General features: G+C 37.9%; 1 protein-coding gene across 1 annotated transcript in view; it reads left to right on the forward strand.

Annotated features, from left to right (window-relative positions):
* Positions 1–217: 217 nt before the first annotated feature.
* Positions 218–12418, forward strand: part of LOC138324096 (ras association domain-containing protein 2-like) — a 36832-nt gene continuing 24631 nt past the window's right edge. The window contains exons 1-2 of the mRNA XM_069269157.1: positions 218–703; positions 11104–11198. Of these exons, the coding sequence (XP_069125258.1) occupies positions 661–703; positions 11104–11198 (138 nt within the window). The 5' untranslated portion in view covers positions 218–660. The remainder of the gene's footprint in view (positions 704–11103; positions 11199–12418) is intronic.

The following is a 12418-nucleotide window of genomic DNA, read 5'->3' on the forward strand; positions in this document are numbered from 1 at the left end:
TGTTTAGTGCTAGTGTTGCTTCTGTCCTCATGAGTACTTGGTGTCTCAATGCCGGATTACTTGGTATTTTGAGTAAATATTGTCTAAGCCCGCCGTGTCCTCTTCTCTATTATGTATCTAGTTCGGTTCAGTGATTTCACGTAGGTATATTATCTTCCATGAAATCTTAAGTAACTGAAATACCAGAGAAAGAAGCTCCGTATCATATTACGACCGTCCCCGTACACCTGTGTTTTGTTTTAATGTGTCGTTTGTTTAGAGATTCTGTTGGGCCTATCGATACCGACAGTCCTAGCCCTGTCTGGGCTAAGTATAATCCTAACTGAAAGAATTTATTACACACACTTTACAAGCCTCTCGATAGCTGAACTGTGTACATTTGACCTGGGATTTTTCATGGATAGGAAAGGACAGTGTGACAGAGTTTACACTGCAAGGTATAGAACTCGCTCTGTGTAGAGAGAGCTCTAGGGCCTTTTCAAAACCGGCTAACTACATGTAGTAGCAGCAGTCGAGATCACTGTGGGACGACATGAAAATCGAAGTTAGTGCGATCGATTGTGTTCGGCTACTGTTGGTATGAGAATCGTCATCTTACGGTCTCTTGTTTTCCTTCCATGGTCAAAATGAGGTGATTTTGGCCTTTTGGGATTATTTAAAATGAATTCAGTATGTTCCAAATGTGGAAAACCTGTCTACTTCGGTAAGTAAACATATATATCATTTGATTTTTTTCATATTACACATATTACGTTGCATTTTCAAATTAATGTTTGCTACACGTGTGTGCGTTTGAGGGTTGATTGCATTCGCTCCACGGAAGCACATGTAGTTGGTGAGGGGATTAAGAATAGGGGAGTCGCGAGGGGTGACATATGCAGAGAGAAAACGGGGTGTTGGGGAGGAGGGGAGAGATTATGTTATCTGGGTACTAATTACTAATTAAACTGTAAATTTACATATCGATTAGTAACAACTAACCGCATATCTGTAACTATACTATGTACAGGCATTTATTACTTCTACTTAAAGAATAGTTGCTCGCATCAACGATTCTTTTTGGAACTAATACACACATCGATTGATTGTAGACATTTAGTACGTATTTAGTAATCTAATGACCGTCACGTAAGCATGTGTTTACATTACCAAGGTGTGTATCATTTTCTAATACCACACATGACTACCTGCACGAAGTATTTCTCAAGTAAAACGACTTAATGTATTATTCACATCAGCGCGCCTTTCTATACAGTTTAAGGAAATCGTTAAAAATTAGAAATAAAAAATCTTTCTGCTCGAACACCACCTAAAGGGGACGCGTGTTGGTTGTTGTCCACAAAAGACAGTCGTTTTGACCTTTAGGATATTTATCTAGCTTGAAATGTACACCGTTTGTGCATTTTTTTGTAAAAGATATGAAATAAACACCCTTGGGTTGTTTCATATGTGTACATTTCTTCAGGGCTGTTGTCTGTTGCACTAAAGGTCGTTATACCTTTCGGTCACGCATGACTGATTTTGGAATTTAGGTCATGAAACCTGTCAACATCATTGATGAGGTCAATCTCGTTTTATACACCTATATTTATGGCTTGTCATTAGCTACATCTTTGTGGTTTTAAGTAAGCCCTCTCTAATCGTCCTAATCTTTGTACATGACACACACATAACAAGAGAACTCCTCGCCAAATTAAATGTGTCTTAAGTTATGTCTGTTTTATGGTGAAAAGCCTGCATCAAGGGCGTAACTTAATAGCTAAGATGTCGCAGAGAGAATATGCATTTTATATCTTATCTGAATACCGCATATGGCATAGGATATTGTCTTTGTAATTGCACATCGCTATTCACAGCAACCAGCTCAAGTTTCTCCATTTAAATGTCATATGCTTTATTACTTAGTAATCGACGATCAGCTGATTATTTATTGTACTCAAGTAACATTAATGTGCTACAGTAGTCTGCTAAACCTGACTACATTATTAGGGCCCCCCTCCCCCCCCCCACCCAACACCCCCCCCCCCCCCCCCAAAAAAAAAAAAAATAATAATGATAATAATAAAGACAGGTTTATCGGACTTGTACTCCAACAGATCATCAAATCAAAGAAAAAAAGCGATACAGAGAAAAGAAAAAGAAAAAAATTATTACCTGACAGAGAACGTCCATAACAAATCAATACACACGTTAAGAATTTCATTAACGTAATTATGGTGTACAGATCATATTAAACTGAGTATCTCGACTAATTTTTTATAGAGATTATTTGATTGAACTCATGTACCTGACAAATTGTAATATATGGAATGAAAATAAATTATCATTCAAAATAAGTAATCTAAGTAGGAAGGTGATGTGTTACGTGATATACGTGTGATCTCGGATGTCAATTGTGTTTACGGAATATGTCTAATATACATACAGGCTAAAGAATTTCTTCCACTTACAGAAATTCTGTAGTCCAGTTTACCATAACCTTGCCGCGTACGATACATTAAGTTTTGTCGACGAAAAGATAATTTTTCTCGTTCAAAGATATCAAATTTTGTCTGGTGATCTGCTCTCATCATCGCATGATATATCTGTCATATTTCTTCCTGTCTCTCCCGACATTGCCAATTTTGACGTTTTCGTCCATGTAAGGAAGGCTATTTGGATATTTTCCATGCAATACATATCAGAATACATGTATATAACATTTAGGAATGGCAATATACCTAATACCCAGCACGCATCATTTAGGAGTGGAGTGTGATGTGACTGGATAGGGTGTTGTCGTTCAGTATAAGGTTGGAAATAGCACTACAAAGTTGGAAAATTTATTCAACTGTTTTAGAAGCAGTAAACATTAATTCAAATGTATAGTGATCATTCCGAAATTCGCATTCACCAAGCACCCAGTAAACTCTGTATACAGGAGCTAAAACACCCGATGTTAGCCAGTAAGTAGATTCAGATTCACGTATGTTTCAGTTAATTAATTATCTAACCTGTGCGAGTACTGACCAGTCATAATATAGTTGAGTTATAGGCCATCCATTTTATCAATTGTATATTTAATTCCATGTCTCATTTTTTGTAACTATTTATGATCAAGATATCGGTCTCTGCAGGTCGATTTCCGAACACTCCGGAAATTGCTTCTACTCATAGAAAAGTGTTTTAATAAAATCATGTCTGGACAACTACGTATTCAACGTCTTTGGATTTTATATCGTGACAAGGAAAATATTACAACGACCGGATATGGGACGGGTATGAGGTGGGTTTTTTTAATTGAAGTAAGAACACATGAAATTAAGGTGGGAACACGTGTAACTGAAGCGAGAACACGTGTAATTCAGGTAGAAACATATACACCAGTAATTGATGTGAGGATACGAGTAATTGAGGCGAGAACACGTGTAATTCAGGTAGAAACATATACACGAGTAATTGATGTGAGGATACGAGTAATTGAGGCGGGAACACGTGTTATTGAGGTAGGAAAACATGTAATTGAGGTAGGAACACGTGTAATTGAGAGAGGAACATGTGTTATTAAGATGAGAGCACAATGGTTGGGGATGGGAACCAAAATTTGAACCAAACCAAAGGTCCTCTTGTGTACACAAGATGTAGAGGGAAGAATTCCTATGATTGAGGTGGTAACAGGATTGAAGTGACCACAAAAATGATACTTGTTAAAACACAAAGGGAAACTTGGGATTTAGATTGGAACACGTGGGATTATGGTGAGGAACGAATTCGTATGTTACAACCGTGTAGATGCGACACCTAGATCTAGATGTTGACGCCAAAGAAACCTCTATGGAGCAGATAAATGATAAAGCAATGGAAGCGAAGCTCGACTCCGGGTCGAGAGCGTTTGACTAACGACAGCCAGGTTCTAAAAGTCACACGACATAATGTAGATACCGCATTGATCCGTAGTTGTACATCACAATAACCTTAAAACAACCGCCCGTGGAGCATATTTCTTCGAACCACAGATTAACACATATTGTTTTTGTGTGGAGCGATGACATAAATTATTGAAAAGGCCAGCTAGATATGTATTGATTTCGTATTTTGTGCTGTAAAGGCAGAATTATTCGAGATTTGGAGTTAGAACCATGACATATGCAAGTGAAAACCTGGTGTTGGTTACCGAAAAGACTGTTACTTCCTGTACATCACAACATGGGAGCTGTGCACAGTAAAACCACTGAACCGACGAGTAAGTCCCTCTTCTGCTTCCACACTTACCCGGGTCACAAAGGTAGGCACAAGTTTTCAACATGGCGGCGCTCAAGATTTCAGCCTGTCGTGGTTTGGCGTCAGTCTTAGAACCTTCGAGTCTTGTTATATTGTAAGAACGTTGCTCGTATGGCTTCGCATGTTGAATTAGTATGAGATTTGAATTACCGTCAAATGTGTCTGGGAATAACGTGGCATCTTACATTGACTGGAAATGAAGGGGTGGGGCACGCGTACTGACTACACTTATCTGGATGGTATGGTCGTTTGATATTCTAGGAATTCAGTATTGTACACTCAAACTTGTCTATAAAGACCACCCAAGTGACAGAGGAAAAAAGTCATTATAGCCAGGTGGTCGTTATACACAGGGAAAGTTGTGCTAAAATTGGTCACTTTGGACGAACTGCAATATTGTAGCTCGAAAGACTTTTAGACAGAAAATGATATTGTCTTTTGACCGAAAGGTATTGTAGACCGGTAACGTATATTTTTTTAATTTGGATCCTAGAAAAGTGGTCTTATTGAGCAGGTGGTCTTTATTCGGAGGTGGTCGCTAAGACGGGTTTCAACGTAACATTATTGGGTTTGAATCGTATTGACATCTGAAGGGAATGGTGTTGGGTATTCTAGGAATTTAGTATCATTATGTTTGAATCTGACATCGGCTTTTATTGCTATTAACGTCAATTAATATAGGAACTTGGTAATTTATAGCCAAGTACAAAGTACTACTTGTATATGTACATCTAAACGATGTGATTTTCAAAGCCTAATACAATATATGTATATACACAACAGTAGTAAGTATAAAATGAATATATTTTTACAAGCAAATGTGGAATTATGTTAAAACTATGAGAAAAAAAAACGTTATAGTTACGGGATAGGAAAATAGACATGGTTCGCGATAGAATGAGAAATGAAGAACAAATGTGTGTAAGTGATGAATGATAAGTGTCAAATGAAAGTCCTCCTACGAGAAGACAACAAATGTAAACCTTGTACGTATATAAATGATTTATTGATTAAACATTTTTGTCATAAAAAAAACCGACAATTATATAGCACAGGAGCTTGAAGTTCTGTCAATAATGTAAAGCATTAATAGATAAAAAAGAAGTTGACCGGCGGTGCATTTCATTCCTGGTGTTTTTATAAAGTACTAGGGAGTATTGGTATATATTGATTATTAATAGAACGCCAAGCTCCTGTGGATGAGAAAGAAAACACTATGTTTAAAGTGTCAGGCACCGAGTTGAGTACCCATGGTTATAAAAATATTTGTATTAGATGTTAAATATCAAAATTCTGGTCAAATATTATCCGTAGAATCTCAATTTTATTAAAATTACCTCATCAAAGGTATGTCCATGCACGACTGGTCACGGCGACACGGTGTCCGTAACCATGGAGACCATAAATCACACACGAAGACACAAGGTACTTTGTCTTTTCATAAAATTGTCGTCTTGTCAACGTTTTCAGTACGAGCTATGTTTTACAGTGAAATATCGCTCGTTATAACTAAGTACATGTGCGATCAAATAAGAATGGATGACATGTTAATTGTCTCTTCTATATAAATATAAGTATTTGTTTGTTTTTTATGACCTTGAGGCAGTTTGAAAGTTATTTATGTGTCTTGCGACTGTAGTGAAAGGTGCAAAATAAAAAAAATGTAACTAGATGTTGTATGTTGCGGCCTATGATGGTATACTAGTGTCCCACACTTTAGATAAGTGTGTTGTTTGGCGCATTTTGATGTCTTGCTTCAGTAAGATAGCACTATAAAAAGGTCAGAGTTTCGCTATGACAAAGAGACACAAAACCCGATTGTAATGCAGCCTCACAAAACATACAAACATGCGCACACACAACACAATTGCATAAAGGGGAGGGCACTGGCTTGTTAATAGGACTTAAAACCTAAAAACTAAGCTACCTTATGGTACAGATATAGTGTTGTCCAAACTCAAAGAATTAGCGTGACACTTTTTCGGCATGTCAAAATTTGCATTCAAGAGTTTGTGAAATCTACTTCTTGGAAATCCATCCAATTTCGCGCTGTCGTTCGCAGCCAAAAACGAAGATTTCCGAATGTTCCATCCTTTTTTTTTACACATTTAACCGAAAGGCATGAACGTAATTTAAATCTGCTCACATTTTCAGTACTTATTCAAATCACAATACTCACATTTTCTGCTTTAATCAATAACTTGCCTGGATGCTCTTCTTTGTAAACGTTTCTACATGAGAGAAGAAATATGTACAGTCTGCTTGGCGTTCAGAGTAGATGTTTCCGGTTTTATCTTACGTAGAGTCTTCAATGACGTCCTGGTGCATTGATCGGTCGCCAATTGCCTATAAGTTACTTTTGATCAAACAAATGAAATCGCAAGATTTATGGCGTTGATTTGGGAATAATATCTTAATTAGCATCGTTCAACTAGACGCTTACGAAGCCAACAAGAGTCTGGTTGAACGGGACTCTATTTTGATTTACGAAGCCATAAGCCATTTATCGTCTGAACGCATATCCCTATCCTTCATTATATATAATAGATTATTGATAAGAAATAAAACAATACGTTGATCAATGATAACATTTTCTTGGAATAGTTTATGTCTCCATGTGTTCCTAATCTCTATTTCATTTGCAGTGAGTAATGAGTTTTAAGGATTTGTCTGAAATAAGTCATTAAGATAGGTGGTGTATCCAAAACGAATTGGAATCGACTAAAATAAAAAGTTAATTTGAGAAAACTAATGAGCTATCGATCGCCGGTGTAACGTGAACCGTATTGTAGCGGAGTTTACGTATGAGCAGCAAGCTTAGGCAGATGATGACAGTTCTCAAGAGAATTCGGTGTTATAAATGCTATTAAAACGCTGTTTTGTTTCGTAGTTTTCATAAGAATAATTACTTTGGCTTTGCCTGCCATGCTCCGATCGAGCTGCATGCTCCGGAAGTTCCCGTAAAATGGAGATACAGCGAAGCATTACGAAGGGAAGCGAAGGGCTTCTACAGTCAAATGTAAATTTGAATCGATATTGGAAAGCGACTTAAATTATACTTCACTGTTAACTATGGGGCATTGTCTACAAAAGATGCCACCAGAATGATAATGTAATTCTTGGTTATTTCACCTGTAGAAGAACAGGCAAACTACACACTATTGCTGTCGAGTGCCCTGACAAGGAATCGAACCTGGGTCTCCGCGGTGTGAAAAATTATGGCTTTACCGACTGAGCCAAAGAAGCATGCTCCGTCAGTTCAGTGACAGATACCATTTTACACTATGAACAAAACACACCGACCCGCATCTTTTACAGGCGATTAGCTTCTGATACACTTTCCCATGTTTTAACAGACACTATCTTAGATTACCTAAGCAATTGCGTTGGGCGCCAGAACACTGCACAAGACAGTTGGTAATCATGCTAGCGTATTCCTGTCAAGGCAATGTTGAAAGAGAGAGAAAGACGATTTGCCGCAGAGACAGTTTATCAACAATGGTTCAGAATATTTCAAACTGAAAACGAAGAGAAATGCATTGCTTATCACGGAAAATGGGACAGTGTAGACAAAAATGAGCGCTAACGAGCTCAAGACTCACGTTAGTTCCCAAAGGCTTAGCGCTGTCGGCGATAAACGAGCTTAGGCGTTTAGCTTGAACGTAATTCAATTTACATTTCTGTTGCTGGATGAACGAGTTTTCTGTGTGACAGTTTAAAGTACGATCGGAGGTATCGACAAATAGATGACGGCGAGGTCAATATCTGACAAGTAGCTGTGTGTCATTTCCCTTAGTACTTAGGATTTACATAACAAATTCTGGAGCAGGGATTGAAATCTGTAACATATTTTATTAAACGCCCTTTTACGAAAAAGTATATCGTGCGTGTAATAGTAGATAAATACCTTGTCTCAAACTTCAATGACATCTCGTTCGGGTGGAAATCTGTGTATGTATTTTTAAGTTGAAATTGAACTACTGCATTAACATATTTTTCCCTTGTCAGTCCGTGGTATTTATTTGAATATTGGTATACAACTGACCCACAACTTGCTTCGATCAGGCAACTGCTTTTATAGTCAATATTTCATTGATTGATATCTTATTGATTGATCAAAACTACCAAATGATGTGAATTCGACGGATGTTTAGCGATGAAAGGTGACATTGAATTCCAGATATGAACAGCCATCATCGATTGCAATTACGGACCTTGTACTAGAAACGTGACACCATTTACAAGGTTTCAGCAAATTCAACAAACATTCGTTCCTACAATGTCAGTGACGTCCCATCACGGCTCACTGAACGATGTCGCGTCACGCGAATGCTGCTATCGATCTGAGAGATGTTGAGTACATTGTAATCTAATGGGTGTTTTTTTGTGATAAAAAATCTATTTCAGTGCATTCGAGGGTTGGTTGAATTATTGATGGCGAATGTGACATGGTCATACAAGCCGATGTTTTGATCTGTTTGACCTGTTATGTAAACTAATACATGTAACTACGTGTACCATCTTAGAGAAACAATTTACGATAGTTCTATAGCGTAGAAAATGAAAAAAAACCTAAGTTTTCGGAATAAAACCATCGACCTACTTCCACAACCTATGAATAAACTTCCTAATATGGACCCTCGAACGTAGTGGAAAGTCAGATAAATTGGCCTCCAATTCTATTTGTAATTAGCTCTAGAAAATGTTACATGAATTCAATAACTTTGCTAAACAGTGAGTTGCTTAAAAGTCTGAAACGTCTAAATCTCTTTGACGTATGCGAAAAATGTATGAATATTTTATAGTAAAGTAAAGGCACATTGTCTGGGTACCTGTTTTCTACCTGTTTCAGTAGGGGCCTATACTCGATTTGTAAATATTGACCGCCTCGCGTCTTGTTTACACAACCACTGATATGTTTGACATCTTACTAGCAAATTAATTCATAAGTTTGTCATTTGAAACATTGCCAACCCTTTCATGTATAGCTTACATGCCTTGTTTGCATTAAACGACACTGTTTTGAGCTGTCAGACACGGATTTTCTATGTTTAGTTCCTGTTGTATAACTTGTAAAACATCATAATGTTTTCCGCATAAAAGGTAACGTTTATCGGTTTATGAATGTTGTTCATAACGAGATCAGAACAGATAACATTGTTATATGAAACTGTAAGTGATCGCGGACAAAGGATTGCTTTTAATCTATGACTGAACACGTGCCCACGGTTTTTTTTAATCAACTACCTCTAGGGCATCTCTCCGGGGCAGGCGTTGTGTTTACCTTTGGGTTAGTGTAATACACATTCAATTTATTATAGAAAGGTATCGTCATTTAAGTCGCGTTACCCGAGGCTAATAAAAGGCCATGGTCAAGTTCATGCTTCTGATGTCCTTGATCAAGTTTATTTATCATTTATTAATACATTGATAGACATACTTTCATTTCCTTTTTTATGTGCGTTTTCGTCCAATTCTGATGACAGGAACTATATTGATCAAGGTTCGATGGAAGCATGGTCTAAATTAAGTTGATATTCGTGCGTCCGTATTGTTTCGCCATCGTTGGTTACCCACGTTTCAGCCTTTTACTTTTTGTAGAAAAACAGCAATCGTCTTTGTTCAGAATTTTTCAAAATGCTTGTTAACCGAATATTTTTCTTAGCTTCTCGATGTTTGATAACATTTCTTTTTGTGGTTGACAATTCTTCGCAATAACTTTATACAAAGTCAATAATTGTTCATTGACATTACATTGGATTAAAAGTGAACTAAATATAGCATTGTCAAGGTGAACATGGCCAGATATTTTCGATTTCCTAAAACAGAGGCTCGCAGTTCAAACTGGCTTATTTCAAATACTTAAAACACCCTGCCCAACTTTGCTGCTCCGTTGGAAAAAAAAATAAGTTTGCATCATGTTATTGCATGCCCTATCGGTTTTTTCTGTCCAAACATATCTGCATATTTCACCGATGACGCGACATAGGTCGTGAGAAGCACATGCAATACACGCGTCTAATGGTTTGTTTTGCACGTGCTTCTCACGACTTTTGTGGCTTCCAGAAATATATAGATACTTGTCCTGTGTCTGGGGGATTGATTTTACCCTGACAAGGCTCTCCTTTCTCTCCGTGATCACACGATTAACCGTCTCGGCGAAGTCTGTCTCTTAAATGTGCACGATAGGAACATCTATATACGTAAACCAAGGTCTTACGGTGACAAAATAAAACGGTAATGTTTGAACAAGTAAAGTGGACGATCTGTCAAACTCGAGAAGGCACGGCGCTTCCTGGTATTTTCCACCTCAAGCCTACCAGTCAATTGTTGTAGCTAAATTGTGTGTTTGTCCATACTCGTAAAATAATTCAACACAAGTGTTCTGACTACAGTCATTTGTTGCTTGCTGTATTATTTGCACAAGGTGTATTGGTGTTCAACTAAACATACAGGAAGTTGTTGGAGATACCCGTATGTTCCATGTACACTGGCTTTTGGTTCTCATGATATTTACTTCTGCAATACTGGGTTTAATAGTTTCGGAGAAATTTTCGGCAATATTCGTATTTCCGAAGATTGCCGGAAATTTCTCCGAGAGTTTGCAACTTGGAGAGGTATGCTTAAAAGAGTACTTGTAAAGTGCAACCCGAAAACAAGACGAAGCAAAATGGAATGAAACAAAAGGAACTATTCCGTTTCGTTTCGTTTTGCAGGTAGACATGCACAGGGAATCACCAAGAGCTAGGTATGGAGACCACTATATGTAGACGACCCTCTGTCGATTTTTTTTTTATAAAGTTTTGTCATCTATAAGTAATAAAAGTTTCCCTTTATTTTCAGCTGAGCGCAAAACCTCGTTGGGGAAGAACTGGCACCCGTCATGTTTGAAGTGTGAAGAGTGCGGCAAAATCCTGGCCCCCGGGGCACATGCTGAGGTAAGTCTGTGGGCTAGGAGACGCACGTAAAGGATTTAAATCCAAGTACAAATGTAGGGAAACGATGACGTAAATTGTCCGTCTAAAATGGCATAAAGCTAGAAGGTTCCCGATGGATAATAAGCTAAATCTGTCCTTTAACGGTTCAAATCTAGGGGGACAAATGGGAGCACCCTGTGCAACACCATTGGGTGTTCGAATAGAAATTTTGACCTCCGACCTTTGGATCCAGGCCAATATATGACCTTATTGCACGTTTATATCGATAATGTCCAGGCAAGAATTTTTGACAGCTTAAACTTTTAATCGCAGTTCTCTCTACATTGTTTTTTTAGTATGCTCGAATTAGTTTCACCAAGACGTTCAACATCTGAAGAATTTTCGCTTTGGTTTGGGACGTTTTATCTTCAGTACATGTACACGTTTTCAGTATTCAATATCACGGATCAACATTCAACACACGGTGACCTCAACAAAGTACTTATCTGCAATATATCATATACCTATTCTTATAGATAGACACCCTACTCTTATCTGTCCCAGTTGGTATAAGGGCTCTCAATGTACGTGTAATTGCATTTGGTCGCTATTTGACACGAACGTTAAGCCATTCTGATATTCGAACACTGCACAAGTTGATAATAAATTGACTTTTAACTTTAGGAGAAGTTGGTCGCATCGTTAATTAAAGGATTACAAGGATTTATCTGTCATTTCACAGTCTTTAAAGACGTACAATAAGTTCCCTTTTTAGAATGGAAATTGCAATAAAGAAGAAAGCCTTGAGCGGAGTCTATTTTAGGACATAGAGAAGTATTTATCTCTAATAAAGCCTCGCCAAGCAACTATAAGGGCTCAAAATGTGGTTCTCCAGTCCTCAGTTTTGAAAAGATTCAATCACAGCTTGACGTTTTAGCCAATGTGCGTTACATTTGGAAAACCATAGAACACTGATTAACGCCAGTCCCTTTGGCCCAACAACAAGGAAACAATCGATGGTTGACTAAGATATTTTCTATCCTTTTACGTTTCCAAAAACCCTACCTGTAGTTCAAAACACGTTCAGATATTGGCTAAATATGCTCATAGGATGCAGATGCAGTCTCGTCGCGCCCAAATAAGAGGTGCACGTACATGCATGACATATCTCCGTCGACATGGTGCCCATTGCGTCTTCGGGAGAGTTTTAAATATGGGTGACAATAAGGATTACCGTCACC

Source organism: Argopecten irradians, chromosome 5 (genome assembly GCF_041381155.1).
Source record: "Argopecten irradians isolate NY chromosome 5, Ai_NY, whole genome shotgun sequence".
In the NCBI taxonomy this organism is placed as follows: Eukaryota; Metazoa; Mollusca; class Bivalvia; order Pectinida; family Pectinidae; genus Argopecten; species Argopecten irradians.